Source organism: Melampsora larici-populina (genome assembly GCF_000204055.1).
Source record: "Melampsora larici-populina 98AG31 unplaced genomic scaffold MELLAscaffold_1, whole genome shotgun sequence".
NCBI lineage: Eukaryota > Fungi > Basidiomycota > Pucciniomycetes > Pucciniales > Melampsoraceae > Melampsora > Melampsora laricis-populina.
This window is the reverse complement of record NW_006768765.1, coordinates 2,228,514-2,250,741: the sequence shown is the minus strand read 5'-3', so window position 1 is coordinate 2,250,741 and position 22,228 is coordinate 2,228,514. Positions and strand designations below refer to the sequence as shown.

The 22,228-nt window shown below is 42.9% G+C and overlaps 5 protein-coding genes across 5 annotated transcripts; 1 reads left to right on the top strand and 4 right to left on the bottom strand.

The window, feature by feature from the left end:
- Nucleotides 1–1,690: 1,690 nt before the first annotated feature.
- Nucleotides 1,691–4,882, bottom strand: MELLADRAFT_86999 (uncharacterized protein; the record flags this gene model as incomplete). The annotated part of the gene is made up of 4 exons (XM_007403619.1): nt 1,691–2,292; nt 2,482–3,682; nt 3,762–4,682; nt 4,724–4,882. The coding sequence occupies 4 exons, from the start codon at nt 4,880–4,882 to the stop codon at nt 1,691–1,693; spliced, it is 2,883 nt and encodes a 960-aa protein (XP_007403681.1).
- Nucleotides 4,883–10,902: 6,020 nt separating this feature from the next.
- Nucleotides 10,903–11,073, bottom strand: MELLADRAFT_86998 (uncharacterized protein; the record flags this gene model as incomplete). The annotated part of the gene is made up of 1 exon (XM_007403618.1): nt 10,903–11,073. The coding sequence occupies one exon, from the start codon at nt 11,071–11,073 to the stop codon at nt 10,903–10,905; it is 171 nt and encodes a 56-aa protein (XP_007403680.1).
- Nucleotides 11,074–11,178: 105 nt separating this feature from the next.
- MELLADRAFT_86997 (uncharacterized protein) lies at nt 11,179–12,123 on the top strand (the record flags this gene model as incomplete). The annotated part of the gene is made up of 4 exons (XM_007403928.1): nt 11,179–11,225; nt 11,266–11,476; nt 11,589–11,677; nt 11,760–12,123. 4 exons carry the CDS (start codon nt 11,179–11,181, stop codon nt 12,121–12,123), a joined length of 711 nt encoding a protein of 236 aa, XP_007403990.1.
- Nucleotides 12,124–15,404: 3,281 nt separating this feature from the next.
- On the bottom strand, nt 15,405–16,321 carry MELLADRAFT_101257 (uncharacterized protein; the record flags this gene model as incomplete). The annotated part of the gene is made up of 4 exons (XM_007403617.1): nt 15,405–15,489; nt 15,555–15,637; nt 15,715–15,852; nt 15,953–16,321. The coding sequence occupies 4 exons, from the start codon at nt 16,319–16,321 to the stop codon at nt 15,405–15,407; spliced, it is 675 nt and encodes a 224-aa protein (XP_007403679.1).
- A 1,097-nt stretch (nt 16,322–17,418) lies between these two features.
- MELLADRAFT_70476 (carboxylesterase) lies at nt 17,419–20,194 on the bottom strand (the record flags this gene model as incomplete). Its single annotated transcript, XM_007403616.1, has 12 exons — nt 17,419–17,625; nt 17,706–17,837; nt 17,914–18,038; nt 18,111–18,715; nt 18,803–18,888; nt 18,977–19,043; nt 19,112–19,143; nt 19,207–19,388; nt 19,465–19,475; nt 19,581–19,743; nt 19,812–19,897; nt 20,003–20,194. 12 exons carry the CDS (start codon nt 20,138–20,140, stop codon nt 17,573–17,575), a joined length of 1,680 nt encoding a protein of 559 aa, XP_007403678.1.
- Between the last annotated feature and the right edge of the window lie 2,034 nt (nt 20,195–22,228).

Sequence of the window (22,228 nt, the reverse complement as noted above, 5' to 3'; positions counted from 1 at the left end):
AACGGCCGCGGAGGGCGGGCTTGATTATCATATTATAATAAAGCCTGACTGAGAAAAAACAGCACAAATAAACTAAGACTAACAAATGAAGCGAGTTCTACCGCCCTCGTAGTATATAGAGTAGTGATGGTAGGTTGATGAGTAGTGATGTAGGTGAGATTTCCCCAAAATCGAGGAATGGTGTAGAACTCTGTGTACTATCTAAGGTTTGTCTAAATGCGTGATAAGTGAATATGGACTTTTAGTCAGCCGTCTACGAATTGTGAACTGATGAAAAATTGTGTTCTTCAACGAGAATACTAACAATTTTTCCAAGGGAGGTGTTTCTACCACTTGGTGAGTTAGGGTATGGCGGAACGCCTTCCTATGAAAAAACCTGTGATACGGTTTTTTGATGTTAGCGTGATGTGAATAAGAATTACAGTCTTTGCAAAAAAGACTTACTTTACGCTGCCCGATGACTGTTTGGTCAATAACGGGTCTTCATTTTTTACTGGCCCACGGCTGTAAATAATGAAGTGATGCAACATCAGATCAGCAATCTGTCATGTTGTGAGGAAGTCTTCCGACTTTGATAAATTGGCATCTATGAAGTCTAGCTTACGAGCACGGCTCCAGGAAACTCGATGTGCTTTCCCGTGGTGAAACCAGCCGCTTGAGTAATGCGTTGAGTGTTATTTAAGTTCAGGAGGGGATGAGTGCAAATGTATGATCTGAAAGCTTCGGACAGCCACCTTCCAATGCATTGGATAGTGTCCATGTCCATGCCGTTTTGAGCATATGCTGTTGCTCCACCGGCTCGAAGTGAGTGACCCGTTCTTGAACGACCGAAGATTTCACGTAATCAATTCATGAACCAACTTCTGGTGGGTTGATGGCCGTTCTCCCGAACCAACCAAAAGGGGTAGATTGGGAAAAGTTTGTCGCGAGCTACTGTGTATCAAAGAAGCGTTCTGATTGGGCAGGTTTGATCGCCTGGTCTGCTTACAATCGCTACTGGGGTTCCTTTGTACTGAGGATCACCTTTGTGGTATGGTAGGTTGTAACAAGCTACGGATCCGCACAAAGATATGACGAGTGAAGACCTTCTGATACACTTTCTATTGTTTCATAGATTCATAGTATCAGGTATTGTAAGTTCACCCAGGCGATGTAACCCTGCGAAACCGAGAGCCAAGATAGTGTTAAACAGCGCGTCGTCGAAAGTCGAGTTGAAGCATTCTGCTGCAATGGCTATATCGTATATAGTGAAAGTGTCAGCTTGTACGATCGGTTTGGAGAACAATTTTTGGCAGCCTCGAAGCGTTTCTTTGACTTTGACTGATTGCCGAGTGATGAGGACTATGGGGAATTGATCTTGCATGCTGTATGAAATGCCAGTGAGATATTTTCCTACTGTGTCCGGGTTTACTTCTCTAGATATAACTGAGATAAAGTGACATAAATTCGTTTCACTTGGGTAAACTCGGACGTGGTGTTCTTTACAAAATTTTAGGAATCTTCGGTAGCCCAAAGTGTATTTGGCAATGGTAGACTTCTCTAAGCGATTCTTGATGTCAGACTTGTTCAATTCATCGCGTTCCTTGAAAGAAAGAGGATTGCTTTCGATTGATTTGATTCTAGCCATGGAAGACTTTTCTAAAGATGTTTTTTTTTTTTTAGAATTGTGTGAAAAGATAAATCAATAGAATTATTGAGTCAAGGCTGGAAGGGAACGATCTTGAAATCCGCCTTGAAGTGTAGAAGGGTCTGGGTAGAAATCTTCGAGACGCAGGCGCGGAACCATCAAACGTGCTAGATCAACTTGTCCTTTAGATAATGCATCCGCTACACGGTTGTGTTGCCTCGGAACAAATCGGACCTTGACATCTAATGAATTCGAGAGCATCAGGTCAATTGCGAGCTTGAAAAGGGCTCTAGCAGTTGACGTTGGCCGGTGAGATGAGAATAGATATGATACTGATTCGGAGTCGGTGAAGATTGCTGTTCTTGATGCTTTGAAATCTACCGCCATCTTGATTGCTGATACAACCACTAAGAGCTCTGCCCAGTAACTGTTACGGGACGGGGGCGGTAAGGAACAGTGCCAGGCTCGGCCGTTGGACGGTTGCCAAAAACCGAAACCAGTCGGACAAGCGTCGGTAAAGAACATGCAGTCAGCCTCGGTCAGGGACCAATGAAGATGTTTTAAGACTTTTCGACCTGGCCATGATTCGAGGGCGTTTGCTAGCCAATTCAGGTCTTTGACATTCAATCTATTCAAAGGGATATGCGCATTCCTCATGGAATTACCTGCAATCTTATCCCAAGACTATTGCAATGCCCATCGTCCAAGTGGGAAGATGTTCAAACCCCAGTTTGCCCAGCCTGTGATGCGCTGCCATTCGACTAATGTATGAGAAAGAGAAGAAGTGAATGACCGGAGAGCAACTATGAGGGAGATGTGTTTTCCTTCTGGTAAGGAGATTGAGACTTCCTCACAATCCACTGAGTAGCCTATGATGTCGAGAGTACTTCCAAAGATCTGCTTTTCCCAAGCCCATGGGAGGTTGATGAAATCAAAGATGGATAAAAACTTGGCCTGATTTAGCGGAATGGTGCAACCTTTAAATAGAACCATATCTGAAGCTAAGCCAATGCCCCATGAGTCATCCATATATGCATTGAGGTCTGTAATGTTAAACTTGTAATACGCAATCCAAAGTACCAATGAAAAGAAAGCACACCAAAGTTTTGGGGAGCTTGCACAACCAAAATTGACATTTCGGTCTGCATGAAAAGCTTTGTTGATTCTGATAATTTGGCGAAATTGCCATTGTCTCGAAACTGGAAGGTTGCGAAAAGCTGCATCCACGTCAGATTTCCAGAGAATGAATTTGTGTTTACCAAAGTAGTGATAGAGCATAAAGGGGATGAAGTACGGAATGCCATCAAGATCAATTTTGATGTCGTCCTTCCGAATTAAGTCATTAGGAGATGGGTTACCAAATGACATATTCGTGCACATCCTCACCTTTCCTGAGGAGGGGTTGGTTGCTAAACACAAAGGAGATACCTTCATGCCCGGGAGGAGAGTTTGGAAAGGTGGCGAAAACCGGTTTAATTTCAATTCTTTATCTCGAGTTTTGATTAAAACTTCTTCCGCTTCTGGGCCTGAGGCATGGTTTTTGTTGTACACTGTAGAGTCAGAGGACATTTCGGAAATGGGCCAAAACCCATCTGTAAGACCGAGAATAATGGAGTCAACAAACGGTTTATTAGGGTGATTTTTGAGGAGGATTTTTAAATTTTCGACGTTTATAGAACAATTAATTTGAAATAAATCAGGCCGTCTATTGATTGCATAGGCAGCTTGGGGATCAGAGGACAAAGGGGGTGCTGAAGGAAGGGGGTCTGCGTGGATAGAAGAATTGACCGCTGCTGAGTATCCTGTGTCGAGGACGTCGATTTCTAAACCTTGAAGGAAAGTGCGAGCGTTAGGTTCATCTGTGAGCGACGCTTCCTTGATGATTCTCAAAGCATCCATCTTTATTGCATATCCCGTGTACTCTGTCGCAGTCAGCTGCACTGAAGGGGCAAACACGAGCGTTCCAGTTGTTGCAAGGCTGATCAGCCAGAGGAACAGTGTCAGAGCTTTTGACTTTATACTTGGGTTTGACGCGACGTCCTCTGGGCTTCTTTTCTGAAGCACGGGCATCAGATTGACGAGGCGTGTAAGTAGTTTCAGAAATAGGTCTGGCAGGACGAGATGTCGACTGAACCGGTTGATATTTTGCTGAAGGGATCGCAGCTCTGCCAAGCTTGCTGGTAGAACTGTAAAGGATGCGGTTATCAATACCTTTAAGTGATTTGTGTTCATAATCGCCCCAGACCAGGCTTGGTCTGGAAGCAAATTCTTTACGTAACTCTGCATCAAAGTCTCGTACATCTTCCCAGTGTACGCGCGCTTGGAATAACCCAGGTAGAGAAAGGATGTATTCAAAGTAGCTTTTAATTGACAAAGCGGCAGGAGGAAATGCGGCGATGTAAGCGTGCTTGAGAACGGCCAAGAGGTTTTGCCAGTGATTATTGTCCGTGATTTCTTTGGGAGCGGCGCCTTCCACATTTTTGAGGTCACCGTCGGTGTTGATACGGAGCCTACTCTGAGGAGGATCTGATGAGGCAACCGCGCCATAGAATTTCCGTAAGTCGACAAAATTGTATTCAAGCAAATCTTTCGTGAGAGAGTTTTGCCAGTTTGCAGGCCTATTTTTACATGAATTGAAAGCGCTGATATGGCTTTTAATGTCAGACTTGTATAGAAGAGCGATACGGTTGACCTCATAAGAGATAGGGGAAAATTGTTCTGGAACGAGATGTTTGTTTTCTTCCAGATACGGGGCAGAAGTAATAGCTCCCGAAATGGGACCAGCGGCAGCTGGAATTCCAGAGGCAGCTGGTGCTGGGGCAAAAGAAGAAAGGCCCGTTGAAAAAGGCACTCCAGAGGCAGCTGGTGCTGGTTGAGAGGGGAAAACAGAGGGAAGGTTAGACGAAATAGAGTGAGTTCTCTTTCGTTTCCCTTTATCAATCCTTTCAAACATGTTAGGGGGGGTGTAGGGACTTGTTGAACCGTATGTCGAGGTCGAGAAGGAGGTTGTCGAGGTATAGCTTCCGGAAGAGACAAGCTTTGACGGCGACGTGGACTATTCGAAAACGTGATACGGTTAAGAAGGGATGGTTCCACGATTCTAGACGGGCCGGCGGGACGCGGACTTGGTGTGCGAGCCCCCACGGAAAAAACGTCTTGAACTGGAGGAGGCGGGGGAGGAGGACCAGCGGTGTTGGTAACTGGATTTGAAGGGAACATGGATAAATCTTCAAATCTAGGTGGGGACTTGGGCATTGGACGCTTCAAAAAACCTTCGACCACACCATAAATGTCGATGGTAGGGGGGGTTCGAGCATGCCACTGAGGACGATAGGAGGCATAGACTGGGGGTTGGGGTCATCAGGCCACTGATAGGTGATAGGGTACCTAGGCCTTCCTGCTCTGCGGTCCAACTCAATCGCGACACGCGCAACGGCCGAAAAGTGGTATAAGAAATTAGGGTCTTTGTAATGATAGACCGACGCGATTTGAGTACGGAGCTGCGCCATAGAGGTGTTTTTACTACCACCGGAATCGTCATAGTGGGTAAGAATCTTATCAATATCGTCAAAAATAGCTGTGGTCTCGTTGGCTTGCATGACATAATTTTGATCATTGTTTGAATCAGTGATCATAGTAAATGCAAGGCTCTTTTAAGAAAACAATATATGTGAAGAAGAAGTTTTCTTTTCCTAAAAGAATTTTACTTATAGTATTCAAAAAAAGGAAGATGTGTTTTCGGGATAATGATATGGATGGATGTAAGGAATGAAATCTTTTGGATTACTGATTTTGACTGAGGAAATGGGAATTAGGGAATTGCCCTTCCTATTCATCCAATCCTCTGTTGACGTCATTTCACAAATCACTATGAGATGAATGATTTGGCAACTCGTCTAAGAGGAATGTATGTGAGTGTTTGATCCGTACATCATTATCCAAAACCTCTTTTCCCGACACATTCCCATTCTTCAATCCTTTGTACCAACTACTATTTCTGGTAGCCCATACTCAAAGATAACCCATGGTTTTTGGGTTCCATAAAATGGTATGGGTCATCTCAGAGTCAACTTTATACATAGGTCAGGGATGCAGTAGTGAGTATGAGTATACCCAACTCATAGTCACCAAGCATGGGTATTGGCCCCACAGAGGAGTACATGTACTCCTCTGCCAGACTGTATGAGTTACACTCCATATTGGAGCACTCACTTGTATGTGTAAGTTGATCAAACATACTCAACCTACCCTCAATCCATGCCAAAGACTTGCTATCCCTTTTTCACTGTACACCTTGTTTGGATGAGTCTACCCTCACCATATACTCAGCCAAACAAGGCCTCCAGTGGATTCATGATTCTCAATATCTAGATGATATTGATCTAGGACAATAGCCTTCTTACCAACACCACCTCTCAAGATACTGCCACCAAGTTGAATCCATATCAAACAAGCTATCCTTGTCCCCAGGTTTGGCACTTGCTTGGTACAACCATGAGCCAGGAAGCATCAAACCAGAAAGTGATCCCATTGGTGCTGCAGATTGCAAGGAAGAGCTGTGCATGCTCCTTGTTGGTGCGGTGATCAGGAAGAATTTACCTTTTTCGATTTTTGAGGGTGTTTGGATGCAGAAGGCTCTGCATGTGATTGTACCATATTTTTATTGGCCAGCTCAAATGGCTGTGGAGGCAGACTCCAAGGCACTTTTCATTGAATTGGAACGCAAGCTCCTTGACAAGGTTGCTTTGGTTAGTGGTTCAATCTTGACGACCACAGACTGTTGGATCATGGACCTACATGGCTATCAACGGTTTTTTCTTCAACTCAGATGGGAAGTTCTGCTGACAATTGCTAGCTTTCAAGGTAAGTGTGCTCTTACTTTTTGACCTGCTCCAAATTTAATGTTTCTAACTCTTGATATCTATCTTTTACCCTGAAATCAGAAACTTGAAGGTAAACCCACCAGTGAAAACCTTGCAAAGGTATACTGGAAGGCGCTGGAGCACGTTGGGGCCCTTCGGAGTCACTACTATGTCACCGGCAACAATGCCTCATCAACTCATGTGATGGCAAAACTTTTGGGCAGCCGTCATGCAAACCTTGGTATCCACTGACCTTTTGAGTCAAGGTTCCATGGCTGCATGTGCCACATGATCAACTTGGTTGCCAAGGACTTCCTGGACGGTATGGGGCAGCTGACGGACAAAGACATTGTCACCTTTGAAACATCTGGCATGGCTAAGAGCCGCAGATCATTCAAACCTGACAAACTCCCTTGCACTGGCAACTGCAATGTACCAGTGGCTGAATCTTTGCCTTGACACAGTGAATTGATTTCTCAGGTGTTTCTTGAGGTACAAAGCCTGACTCAAACTCAGGACACAGACAATGTGGACTTGTGACAACTCAATTATGAAGACATTTTTGCACCAGAATAATCTCACCTAGAAGAATCCCCCACTGTGATTCTTACCGCACGCAAGCAGAAGTTCAACATTGTTACTCACATCTGCTCTTTGGATACACACATCCAAAAAAGCCCTCAAGGACTTGAGGCATTCATCAAGATCCAGGAAAGTGTGAAAGACCCTCAAGTCTTCCCCCACAGCTGCCCTCCTACTCGCTGGAATTATTTCTATTATGTGGTGAGCATCATAATAGAGATAATTCCCATTGTTTCTTTCTATTAGGCTGACCATCTTGAAATGCAGGTACAACAAACTCTCAACCTCAGGAAGTCTCTGGAACTCTACACTGCTGACCCTAAACATCTCCACCTTGCCATCTAAAAGTTGGACTGGGAAACTATTGAGTATATGAAGCTGTTCCTTGAAATGGTCAAGACTGCAACTCAGATCTTTCAATTGAATGATGCCACTAAGCAGTTAGCACTCACTGTACTCTGGGCCCTTCAAACAGTATTGAAGAAACACCAGAAGGTTCCAGGTGCATGGGGTCAAGCTTGCAAACAAGATGAAGACAAGCTAGTGAAATATCTCCACCATGAGGAGGCCAACCACCAGATGTTGGTTGCAACCCTCCTTGACCCTGTGCAGAGAGACACAATCTTTTCAAATCATGTTGCTGCTGAAGTGCTTGCAAAGCACTGCCTTTGAGACAAATACAACCTTTGGAAGCCCAGCCCTACCAAGAGCAACAAAAATTCTCCACCTCCTGTTCCTGTGGCTTCAAAAAGCAGTACCCACAGAAAATTCAAGAGATATATTCACTCTTGGGTACCTCAGCTTTTCAACATTTGAGTGATTCCAGTCAAGAAATCAACAAAGTGACCCAATACTTGCAACAACTGTATCCTGTACTCCTCAATGAAATCATTGGAGAATTTTGGGACCCAAAATTCTCCAATGATTTCTAAGTCATCTTCAAGTGGTATTTGGCGCCTAGAGAAAAGCTGACCAACATCCTCTTTATCCAGCGCATGTCCAAGCCAAGCGGACTACTGGTCTTAGCGCAGATAGCCCTTTGACACCTCACAATCGGGGCAGCTGGTGCCTTGGTCAAGAGGGTGTTCTCTATCTCAGGCAACATAGCTGTTCCATCCTGAGGTCAACTGGACCCTGAAACCCACCTTGTTCTCTTCCAAGACTGGCTCACAAATTGGGAGGCAACTGTGAGCGTGGAGGATGTTGCTTAACCCACTTCTTGATTTTGTTTTATCTCCTTTTGCTCTGAACCGTTGTTTACCCAGAAACAATCCCCACCACATTTTTTACTTTATTTTTTTACTCTGAAAGTATGCAATTTGGAACATGTTCCTTTGTCCGTTGGTTCACCTCCCAAATCACTTTTTACAATACACCCATCCAACCAAGGGTACTCAATATTCATGAGTACACTTGGTCTGATGAAGAATGAGTGTACTCTGAGTGAGTAGACTGTAATGTGAGTCCTTTACCACCCCTAGTACTTACATATGGGGCTGTGCTGAGTCTGGAACCCAAGCCAGACTCTACATCAAAAAACACTTGAGTCTGGCACTCTAACGGTAACTCACATGGATTGGTACTCAATTGAAGTACCAAGTTTGGAACACCAGGAACTGAGTCAGAGTTGACTCAGTGCTGCATCCCTTAAACTTATCAAAGTCCCCCCTGCCCAAGTAGTCAAGGGAGTGACTTACGGCTAAAGTTGTACTTTTCAACTCACAACAGCAGAATTTTTGGCTGCTTTTTTGTTTTGGCCCATTTTGAGGGTCACAGACTCACAGACCTCATAAAATTGCTCATCCAGCCACACACAGGTTCCTTAACATCTTGTGTGTCTCCTCTCACCGGTTTCTGATTGTCACTGCAGGTAGATTCACTGTTTTGATTCTTGGACACCATGTTTTTGGAGACATCAGCACACTTAAGGGGGCCTGTATTTAATTTGGTGGTCCAGCTACATACAGCCATTCCGATATTGCTTGTCGCTCCGTTTTGAAAAAGAAAAAGTTGAAACCTAAGTTTTTACTCGATAAAACTTCAAACTCAGCTGTAATTTAAGGCAATACAGCCAAACTTCAGGTTTTAACCGGTTAAAACTTAGGTTTCGAGCTCACAAACTTTTTCTTTTCAAAAGGGTGCGACAAGCAATATCGGAATGGCTGTACAACTTTTTACAACACTTCTGAGTGAGCTCAATCAATACAATGGATGCTAAAACACAACTCCTTGAGCTTCCAGTGTCATTTTGTGAGGCCTGTGACCCTCATAATCCATGATCAAGGAAAAAAACCAAATACCCACTGTTGTGAGTTGAAAAGTATGACTTTAGCCGTAAGTACCTGCCTACTGCTCGGGCGGGCTGGTATAGGTATGCAATTTGATTATCATTTCTTGGATGCTGAGCCGGTGCTCATTGAGCGGGCTGGCAGGAGGGCGGAGGCAATTATGTAAAGCAGCTGATGCGTGCGAAATTTTGTACTAGATATGGGTTAGAGCATCTCCAATGCTCCCGAATCTGAATGACTAAATGTTACGTTTCTGTCAGAAACGTAACCTGTATTGGAGTTATTCAGACAAACCTCATCCAACGCCGAGGTCGTGTTCCCACATGGAACCTCCCTTGTGAACTCGTTTTTTCGGAAATGACACGTTCCCAGGCTCAGGTCAGCAAATTTGCTGACCTGGCCGAATAATCTGAATCCCAGTATCCCAACGACTATTGGGCCAAAAATAAAGAAATTCATACATCCGTGGACTACCTTTCTCTTTCTTTACGTGAGGTGAGCGCAATCGATCACATGTATTGTGTGGAACGCGATAGGTGCGATCGACCAATTACGTAGATGAAGACATATGGTGACGGGGGTTCAACCTCAAATGAACCCTATGAGGAATTGGGAAAGAAGTTCAGTTGTGCGTTGCAGGGCGCTGTCACCTGAAAAAAATTACAGCTGTCCAGCCGAGGGAAATACTGAGCTGTACATCTATTCGGATTCAGCCACATTGGAGATGCTCTTAGCCAAGAGATATCTTGACATTTCCTCGCCAGGACTGTCAAACTAAAATTGTAGAAAAGAGTTTTTTCCGAGTTGTGGACAAAACTCGCAACAAAAATCAGCACCAAAAGACCCCAAGAATTCTCGAAGCGCTGTGAAGGGAACTTGTTTATCCCATAGACATCTACTATCTAGACAGACATCCTCTTGAAGAACATTCCCCAATGTTTTTTTGTTAGGACAACAGGCGCAAGGTTGAGGTAGGAATTGTGGCTATGCTTAATTATTGAGCTGTGCTAGGACTCAACTGTTGTTCTTGAATGTGATTTGATTTAAATTTAGATTGAAAGTGATTTGTGAAACCAATCAGAACAAGAACAAGAACAAGAACAGCAACTTCAACATCACCTCAGCATCACAATATCATGATGAATAACACCATGAGTACTATCACTAATCTCTTCAATCAACCTATGGTCGATCATCATCTCAAAGTATCTTTAAAACCCGCTATCAAACCAATCTTGACGGCTTTCTTTCTACTGCTTCTTTCGGCTATCTCTCTACCTTCACCTGGTACTCTTCCGATCTTATTTAGATTATCATTATTACCTTTTCTTTTCGGATTAGCTTACGATATCTTACTCAATCGCGATTATTCATTCGGTTCACCACTCAGAGATACAGCTTTTCCTAGTATAGCTTTTATTATTGTCTTTCGAGCTTTGGATTTTTCGATCATCAATCTTTGGGATCCTGAACGCGCTGCTCATTGGATTGTACCTGATCAATCTACTCAGGAATCGAAAGAGACTCACGAGGAACTCAAAGATCAAGAAAACAAAGACAAGGATAAATCAGAGACGAAAAAGAATCCGGTGAACTCTTCACACAAAGATCTCAAAGTGATCAACTCGAAAGAACCATGTAGAAAATGGCGTAGAGTTCCATATCCACCACTTTGGTCGACCGATCGTATACTTTGGGCTTTAGACAACCTCATCCTATTGAGACCAGGAACCCCTTGGTTATTTCCCTGGCGTCTCAGAGCTCTTTCTTGGTCCCAACGCGTTCTCGAATCACCTCAAACAACTTGGGCTACACCAGAATGGCCATTACTTCCAGCGGCTATTCAACAAATCGCTCATCTAATTTGTCATGCTTATATACGTCGATTAAATTTAGACGGGAGTAGACCATTATGGGATGAACCTTTGTTTGTACAATGTGCTTTGACTTTTGCTTTAGGTGGAATTGTTACATTTGGAAATGCATTTGAAGAAGCTATCACATACCCTATTATCACTCATTTAAATTTGATACCTCCTACCGCTCTTGTTTCTAACTCGCGTCGGGCTATCCTTTCTTCTGGATTAGTAGATCTCTGGGGTAAAAGGTGGCATCATGTATGTTTCAAATTCAAATTAGAGACCACGGACTTCACTTTTCGTCACCTTGAATCAATTTTTGACGATTTGTGTGTCTTTCATATTTTTGTTTCGTGGGTGATTTTTTTAGGTTTGGCGTCGTAGTTATGTCAGGTTAGCTCGGTTGATACCAGGTGCAAATAACCCACTCGTTCACGCCTTTGCAACATTCTATATAAGGTCAGTTTCCTTGAAGTTTCAATCAACCCTAAGCCTAATCCTAAATTGACTCATACCTCTCTTCGGCACAATTCTCTCAAAGTGCTGTAATGCATTGTATTCTCCTCTCCCGCTTGTATCCAACCCCGACTCTCTCCAATCCAGTAACTTTTTTAACATTAATCTTTGAACCAGGAGTGATGATGTTTTTCCTAAGTCAAGGAATCGGAACAGTAATAGAAAGAGTTTGGTTACCAGTACGACCAAATGATGGAATAGGTAAAAAACTTTCGAGGTGGTTATGGTTATATTTTGTTTTAATTGGATCTGGTAGATGGGTTACTAATACTTTAGTACTTAAAGGTGTGATGGTTAAAGATCAGTGGGATATGTTAAATTGGTCGGTGGTCATTAAGATGCTCTTCGGATTGATTTGGCCTCCTTCTAATCTTTCTGGATTTGGTTAATTTGATTTTACTATCATGCATTGTTTTTTTTATGTTTATAGTCTTGTTTTGCATTCATTTGATGTTCCTTTCGATTGGAAACTACTTAGCATTAGAGTTTTGGTTTCTCTTTTCTCTTTCATTTTTTATGTTTATATTCGTTTCACTATTTCTAAACAGTTTGTATGTCGCACATTTGTAATAATGTGATGCCTTCTTCTTTAAAGTTTGTTGATATGTATGACTTGACTAGAAAGATTTGAAGAAGGAAGAGAGATGTATAAGATCTGAAGAGTGTTTTCAAGCCATATTTTGTTGACTAAAGTAACCATGGGTATGAGTGACTTGCTTTTAGATTGCTTTAGAACATGTTGTGATAACTTCAAAAGCCCCAAGAGGAAAACAATTATATAACTTGACAATAATGCACATGTAAAACAAACATATTGCTGAAGTGTCAACTACCTACCATAAATCAGAACAAGATGGTGAAGTGCTATCCCATTGTTGATTGGGTTATTGATACCATAAATGCTTGAACTTGTCCCCACACTTGAGATGTGTAACATGTAAAGCTCAACTGACACCAAACCCTGGCATCCCAGAAACATCTGTCTGGCCCACTATTGATAGCACTATGTATACAAAGTGCATTGTGGCACCAAGCACTATATATATGTATGACTATGTTTATAGTGTTCTACTGTGCCACTATCCCCTGATCAAATAGGAATTGTTACCTTTTTTGATCTGCTATGATGATTTGCACACCATTTTAGTGCTTTGGAGCACTTTGAAGTGCTACATTCCCAAAAGTGTAGCACCACACACAGCAGGGTGCAATGTCTCCAAGGCAGATGGGGCAAGCTGTGGGATGTTAATTGTGGTTAAAATCATACATTGTGAAGCCTGAAGGCAATCTCATGGAGGTATGGGTGCTCATTCAAGATGAGATGTTGAGAACAAGTGATCAGACAAAGGAATGATCTGTTCAGATACTTTTCTATTTCATTGAATTATCAATCTAATCAATATATTCTCTTGCTTTGTTTAATTACAGTTTGATTTTTTCTCTTCTCTCTCAATTTTTCTCTTTAATCACAGTCAAATGTTTTACTTCCTGATTCCTTTCTTAAATCACAGTCAAATGTTTTCTCTTCTTATTTTCATTGTTTAATTACAGTTTGATTGTTTGTCTTTTCTAGTCCTTTGTCATGGTCTCTCTTTGATCCCATTCAATATGATCTTCAATGTTTTTAGACAATGGCAATGTGAAGTTTTGAGATTGTAGTGCTACAATTTGGCTTCACAGTGCTTTATTGCTTTCTGAGCGCTCAATAGTGCTGAATATCAATAAGTTGTGTGTTTATAGCGCCTTGTTCAACCCACTATGGTCAAAGGGCTCACTGATAGCTATGATAGTGGCCAATAGTGGGTGGCTAGATAACACTCAAACAAGAATATACGTATGAAAAATTGCTTAAACACAATCCATGTGTACTGATATAATTACTCCTTGCCCCATATCCATCATTTTGGTGACTTATAGTGCAAAGGACGTACATTCATTTTGGCCACATCCCTATCATCTGGGAGGTGTGCATTGTTCTAACCTTTTTTGGGAAGAGCAAACCAAGAGCACATGGCATGCCTTTTAGTCCACAAACTTGGCAAGAAAAGATGAAAGGGTTATGCACAGTTCAAGTCACAGATGCTTTTAAGCCAAGGACAGCAGAAGGTATACCACACAATGCAGAGTGCAAAGATTATTCAAACACTTAATGATATGGGCATATCACCTTGTCACCCATTTCCTGTGTTTCCAAGCTGATAATCAGGTCTCAAATTTAGCTACATCCTTAAGATCTGGTCATAGTGGAAATCATTAAACATGCACACTGGGGGAGGAATAGTTTTCATCTGTTGCCCTCAATCTCTGGCAAAATCTGACTGGAGGTCTTTATCAATGTTTGAATATTCACAAAGAGGGAAGGTGAGCCCACATTGAGCAGCTTCATGATACTGCACTTGCACCCACTGCTCCCATTCATATGTATACATGAGGAACATTAAGTAGGAGACCTATCTGTGATTATGCAGCTGATGGCCAATTTCCAGGGTCTAGGCTAGGGTTATATTCATCCACATACACCAAAAACACTACCTTGTTGGTATGCTCACAGAAATGTGGAGGTATTATACTGACCATCCTGTCACAGTCATCCCACCAGGATGCCTGAGATGAACTTCTTCTGGGTGAAATCTTCACCACTTTCATGGCTAGTGCAATACCGCAAGAGCACCGCACTATGTTGCGGTTGTGGTGCGGTTGTGTAGCGCTTTTGGGCACGCAATAGCAACACAATATAGTGCGGTGCCAGCGCTCCACAACCCGGGTTCAAAAAACCCGTTGCTCAGAAACCCGCACCGCAATTGCAGTCGGTTTTGACGGTTATTTAGGGCAAATCTTGCGGAAATAGGGCGATATTGTGCATTTTCCGCAATATTTGCCCAAACACTCCACAACGGCGAGGTAGAAAAAAAACACCCCATTGCAGAGTGGTTGCGTAGCGCTTGCGGTGTTGGCTAGTGTAAGGGTGAAACCTCTCATCCCAAAACATACCATTTTTGTTGGTACATTTTAATAGAGCTTACCAGGGTGCTGGTAACAGAACACTGGCACCTGTGCTACGCATATTCCTAGGTGTAAAGACCATGTATATCAAAATCTGACATCTCTGATACTCAAGCTGCATCTTAGATGTTTGAATTGAACCCACGCATGTTTAATGGGAATATTTGGTGAGACACAACACGAAAAAAGTTCCTTTCAAGCTGTGTTACACCTATGGTAGACCTGTGTGCTTTGCTCAACGTTGAGCCACTCTGCCAATGATTGTTGGCACATCATCACACACAGGCGCAAAGTGATGTGAGAATTTCAGGACATCATTGAAGTTTTAGGAATTTTGGTGATCAATCTGCAAAGAAGTAACAGCAGCAGCACATACACATCAATTAAAAGCATAGCAATGATTCAACCATCTTTCAACCTACATGATTCTTTCAAATGAGGTATGGCACCTTATCTAAGGATTTGATTTGCATGATCGTTATATATCCGTCATGTCCCACACTATGCAGCGTGCATATAGCTAGATTTTCCGTGGATGGATAGGATTGGTTCTGGCTTAAAATTCGCAAGGCAACTTGTCAGTTACATGAACTCAGACAGCCGATCTCAAAAGAAAACATACATGTTTTCACAAATTCGACACAATGTAAAACAGATCTTCATACATTTAAGCTGCATCCGAAGCCCGATCGATCATCTCTGCTTTGACTTCTTCCATGGTCTCCAGGGTCAACGTAGAAAGTTCGGCGATCCTATTGAAATCGGATCGAGGTATTCAATGCGTATGACTTTCGAGAGACAAAAATTACAACCTTACTTCTCTTCGTGTTTGGAGATCTCTTCTCCATAATCGCGTTGTTCGAGGGTTGCCTTCCTCTGCAGGAGACTCCTTTGCAGGCACTGGCGATACATCGCATTGAGACAATCAATTTCAGGGAAACATGAAGCCAAAATTGTTTGTGATTTACCTCGTTTACTTTTCGTTCCGCTAGATTTTGTACCTTTTCAACCAGGTCTGCAAGCGCAGCTACACCTAGATCTTCTCTCAATAGCTTAGCCAAAAGGTTAACTTCGGATTTGATCTCCAAGAAGCCCGTGGTACAGATTGCCATGACCTAGCTTTGGTAGGATCAAACAGGCAATCAGAAAAGGTTCAAATCCAATCGAAGGACTGGCTGCCACGGGTTAAACGGTTAAATCGAACGAGAAAAGAACCTGCTGCAGATATTCCTCTTTATCATGCTCAGTTTCTACGTGTGTACGTCTACATGCCGAGATTTGTGGAGGTTCCCCTGCTAGGATTTCATGTGTTCGATCTTCATCTTTATCATTCAGAGAATGATCTGCTTGCTCAAGATCAGGGACGGTAGGTGATAAACTGGACTCGATTGCTTGTTCAAATTCTTGTTGAAGAAAATCTCGATTCTGTTGAACTTCTATGAACCTCTTGAGTGTTAGGTGAGTATGATATTGAGTTTTGTCTGACGACATCTTGCTTCCTGACGATGGCGAGCGGTTACGAGAATGGCGTCCATCAAATTCCTCACGACTCAGAAGAGTATCCGGTGCGGAACATGCGGGCATTTGTCACCAGCCGCACGCAGACCGTCGGCTCCCGCCATATCTTGATTATTGACATAATTCCACAAAGCTGTTCTCTGATCATGAGGGCATACCGATTCTTCGACTCTCCAGCCGAGGTGCCAATCACAGGAAACGGAACCCTCGATCATTCGACGAGCTTATGTTGGAAGCGAGCTGCTACCCTGGCCGACTTCGAGACCGGTGGCTGATCGATCAGATAGGAACTCGGGATATATGGCAGACCGTTTCGATTTGTCCTTGTTGATTTCCCTTTCACCTACATCTCTCCTTGTCATCATTTTGTCGTTGCTCCGTCTCTTGTACTTTTCTGCCAGTCGTTTCGTTCATTCTATCAACACAAACAAGACGTAGTTAGCCAATATATCCTGATCTTCCTTTTTAGATGGCTTTACACTGTTAAGACATTAAACTTTTTAAAAAAAAAGAATGTCGACATGTGAATCCGAATGTAAGAAGGAAGTATCAATTGATGCGGGCGTTGCTTGAAAATGTTCAATCTCAAATGTTGTTGGCAAAGGCCGAGCAACGTATTCTATCGAACAACGTAGGACCCACATTCTTTCGGTATTCCCTATGATGAGGGATGTATGCAACACAGGGGAAGGTTGGGTGAGACTATCTTCGTCAAATGCTACAGATGTGAGAGCACCCTCAATTTTTAGCATTATGTACCAAAGGGTTTAACAGCCTTTAACAGCACTCAAATGACAAATAGTCAGATCGGTTTGCGGTGATTTTTTCAAGTTCAAGGTCCCAATATCATTGGTAATTTAGGTTGCAACTTCAAGGCTTCCAAAATCTTGATCAATTCGAAAGCCGGATGAGTCAAATACTCAATTGAAGCCCTGAGTTGAAGCCACAATCAGATAAAGCTCGGAGGTATCTTACGCTTTAGCCTTGTAAGTTGTACATTCACATCGCAGATTACATCAACATCTACTAATCATCGTGGAGCTACTGAATGAAGTTCACAGTTCCCTTTTACAATCACATCCTCAAGATTTCAATCACTCTTGCTGGATCTTGAAAGCATCAAAGCAAAAAAGTGAGAGGCTTGACTCCAGCATTACCAATTTAAAATGTTGAAGGTTTGAACATCCCATTGGCCCCAAAAGGGCAATAGACACCATTCGAATTGCACCAATCCAAGATTATCAAAATTTCAATGCTAGAACAAATAAAAAGAAAATATAGTGCTTGCTTGTTATAATTACGACTGTTACCCCATATTTACAGCTTGGTTTCTTTCATGGCTCGTGAAGATGTAAGATAAGGCATCTTATCTGAAAACAAGCAGACCAGAATGAATCAGCCATCAAGCGACACAGTGAATACCGCTTCTGGCCAAAACGCAATCACTCACCAATCCAATACGCTATCCTCTTTTGTTCAACTTGCGAGCGAGTTGAATTCAGATTCTCAATAATACATTCGCCGTTCTCCCGGAAGATATAAACTTGGGATCCCACTGTCGTATATTGAGGCCACTCTGAAGCTACATTTTTTAAACAGGCTTCAATCTCCCTGTGGCATCGGGTTCGTGTGAGATAGGGAGCTTCAGTGATTCATACCTGGCGAGCCCGTACGAGCGAATTCAAACCATGCTTTCCCAATTTGGTTCGCCACTTTTGATTCTGAGGAATCAGGTCTCCACATACTCTTGATGTTAAAGGCCAATGGCACATCTACCGTATGGCTGTGTGAAATAGTCAGAGCATGAGGATGAGCTCTTTGCGGATGAGAAAAGATAGAGCTGATGCATGCTTACAAGCACCCCCACCCCCGGCTGTCTTCAATCGATGCATCCAGTCTGTATCTGTAAGCTTTACACAGTTCATCTGTTTGCAAATTCTTACTGGTATTAAACGCGGAAGCTACCTCTTCCAGAGGACTTTCAAATATCTGCTCTGTCACCAAGCGAGATCCAGTACAATTTATCCAATCCGTCTCTAATTCGTTGTTAGGGTATAGTTCATCAATAGTCTTCCTTGGACACCACGGAGCAAGCGTGTTCAGAAGGAATTCGAGTCCGATGCCTTTCGAAGCGTTAAATAAACATGCAAACAAGCTTCCTTCATCCTTGGTGGTCCCAAGGAGGACAGTTTCGAGGTATGGATTCCATTTCCCTTCTTTGATCAATTCAATAGTCGGTTTCGTCCAGATAGAAGCAGCATTCAAAGAAGTTTCGATCGTAATGCCATACTCTTTGATAACACTGCCTCTCGCAGCCATAAAAGATACAAGCTCGTCTTGCGGAATGTTTCGGAGGAATTCTAATCGCTCCGTTGATCGTAGCTCAGAGAGTGTCGGGTGTTTTTCCAACAGCGCCCGGTATACCGCATGACCCGATCCCGAGTCGAGCTCAAGGTGTTTCTATTGCACAGATATATGTTGACTTGGATGGTCGGTTTTTGTTCTGATTCACCAGGCCTGTCGGAATTCAACTGATGAGAATCTTACCAGACTACCTGGAAATCCGGATTGCATGATCGCGCGTTTGAATAGCTTCTTCTGTGTGACAAGGAGTGCTCCGACGAGGAAACCGCCTTTCAGATGACAAGCAGATGACGGTGGTTTGTGACTTCATCAACTCTAGTCGGGAAAGGTCTTTTGAGAAGGATGAGGCTAACATACCCGCAGATTCACCAAAAATCGTGACATTGTCCGGATCACCACCAAACGATCTGATGTTACCTTGGACCTTCGATGACGGTATCGATTGATCGTCAGTTAGTGGTTATCATGATAAGCTCAGAATCATCAAATCACCCATTCTAAAATCGAGATACAATCATAGGCCCCTACCAGAACGAGCATGTTAGGATCATCATTGCTTTTGAACACATAAAATGATTGTCACATACCATAATTACCAGCGAGGCCACCTTCGTCTTCCTCCGCCAGATCTTGACAGGCCAAGAATCCTAAAATATTGGTCCGATAGTTTCCTGTCACAACTATACACCCAGATTTCCCTTGGGATCTTATCCATTCCGTAGGATCATACAGCAGTGAGGAAGAAGGTCCCGACTCAAGAGATCCGCCACTGAGGCACGGAGAGGTGATTATCATTAAGGTTTCCTCTGTTATCTCGGTCTTTCGTATATGAGAAAGAAGCTCACTGGATCCATACCTTACGAGATTAGCGATCAGGGTGAATAGAAATTGTCTAAAGTCAGGGGAAAGTCTCTCAAGTGATTAAATATGTATCTGGTAGTATCCCATTCTGACAACCCACCATCACTGCTAAATTGTCTCCAGGCTGAGTACCAGAGGGTGCAAAAACATTGAGATTGAATCCATTTTCCTCCTCGCAGGGTAGATGAGCTGTACGTGAAAAGTAGCCCGATTTTCCTTGGTAGATCTGATCAAGCAAGTCGAAAGCTTGGGGAAAATATGGCCTATAGAAGCCGTCAGATTCCCCTAGAAAAACAGACACGCACGCACAAGGCAAATATAAAAAACATACCCAAATTCGGTGCACATCAGGGGCTCTGACCATGATGCGGGGGCAACTGGTTTTTTCCATCGTTTTGCTTGACCGTAAGGAATACCCTGGTTTTAAGACCGTACATTCATTTGTAAGTCGGCAGTCGCCCACTGAGAGACTACGAGGTTTCGATAACGCGACAAGTGCGATGACAGTGAAAGGATACCTACCAGCCACTTCAGGACAGGATCGTGGCCTCCACCCTGACCATGACAAGGTTGAGTGAAAGAAGATTTATCTTGCAAAGGGAATGTATCTTGAAAGCCAAGGATTGGACCATAAGTGGTTTCAACGAGAAGGGTAGACATTTTTGCAAGACAAAATGCTGGGGAAAGAACTGAGATTGGATGGATAGCGCGGGTGATATGGATGCTGGACGTGAAGAAGTGAGGGGAGAGAATAGGCGGGAAGACAACCGAAAGGCTACAATCTAGAAGATCGACTTAACGTGGAATTATGGAAGTGGAGTAATTATCAAGGCTTATCAAGGACGCCCGGCCGGTCTAACCTCGAACGCTGATAATTTAAATTACAAAAACAAAACATGAGACCCGCGGGGAAAAGAAGGTTAAAGGGTTAAAGATGTGTATTGCACGGCAAGCAAAGTCGCAGATCTCATGTGAAAGTCAATAAACTTTGTTTCCATCGATTCCAGGCCATTCCAGGTTAGGTGCCGTCCAACTAGAAAAAAAATGAAACTTTGAAAAGAAAGATTTTGAACCGTGTACAGCTGTTCTCGAGAAGGTTGCTTTTTTGATTTTTTATCTTCGGCCGTTGAGAGCGGTGCAGTTAGGATTATACCTGATACGATCCATCCCCTCTCCCTATGTTCAGCTCTCCACTTCCGGCTATGTACTTTATCGCTTCGCTCGTTGTCAATTCCCTCAAAGGTCAGCTTCCTCTACTCAGTGGACGCGAAGCCCAATAATGCAGACGACTGTTCATGGCGATATACTTGACACCATCAAGTGCAACCTCGGTAACACCTTTTAGTGCAAACGATATGTATGTGACCATCATCTCAATCATTATTCAAATACGAAGCAATGTGATCAGATCTGATTCATATCCATTCCCATACTTGCAAAATCTGAACATTTTACCTGGAGATATGTAGATTGGTTATTGAACCAAAGTTTTTCATGACCATTGTCAAATCATCAAGACCCTGATCGAGATTATCACAGCTAGATTGACAGGATATTTTATACCTATTTCGTTGGCAATCAAGCCTACAAGAAGACTGGATGTCAGTGGAAATATGTCTAATTTGTAAGGTTTCAACACGACCAAACTAGGGGTTAGAGGAGGAACCATTAAGTGACTTAAAATCAATAACCTCACGGATAAAAAGGGGTTTGGAGCAGAGTGACTTTAGTGATAATTGGCAACAGTAATGATAATGAATCAGGGAAAGATGGCAATTATAGGTAAGGGGATAAGTGTTCCAAAGACAAGCATTTAGAGCTTGTAAGAACTGAAGATTCATTGCAAAATAGGAAAGTAGAAGAGCAAACCTGTGGTTCTCTGGAATTATGAGAGAGGGTTGAGATAGAGCCCCCCTTTCTCTTAGCTGATGTTGCCTCTCATGATGTGACACTGTTGAGTTTGTCAGCCTTTGCTCCCTTTTGGGTGAGGTAGCTGGGGAGCTGAGCACTGTGGGGAAGGTCCACTCTTATAGTGCTTGGCACATCTTATCTGTAAATTCTGTAGCCTATAACTTTAAGTGCATCTTTTTGTGCCTGGACTTGGACTTGTGATCAACACAATGATCAAAAATATATCATTTTATCAAGATGAAGCTCTATGTTGTGATGCAATCATCATTGCTACAGACCCACAATACCACCTTCAGTTTTTCACCAAGATTTTCCTGAATCATGTTGAACATGCTTGGAATCTGTTGGAGAGACCCTATGATGAAGAGCTAGTTTGTATGCCAAAGCATCAAGGTACATCAGTCTCAACCTGCAACCCAACTGACCTGTCTTCACTACATGAAGACATCCTTGACAATTTCAGCAACACATCAGGTGATAAATTGCGCAACACACATGCTGAGCACACAAGATATCTTGACACAAAAATGATTGCATATGAAGGTGCTTTACCTCTTTCCTGGTGGAAGGTAAGTCTTGACTCCTAGCATCTTTTATTCATAATGGTTCAACTTATATATCTCTTGATTAGGAAATCCAAACAGCTTATCTACTTGGTGTGCACTGGGACTTCATGTGCCTGTGAACATATTTTCTTGGCGGCTGGACAAATTGCAAATGCTGACCACATCCTAGCCCCATGCACAATTGAACAAGCTGTTGGGTGTCACCAGTGGCTTAGCCAGAGTGTCAAAGTTGCAGAAGAATATGTGGAGGCTTTTTCCAAGGTCCAAAAGG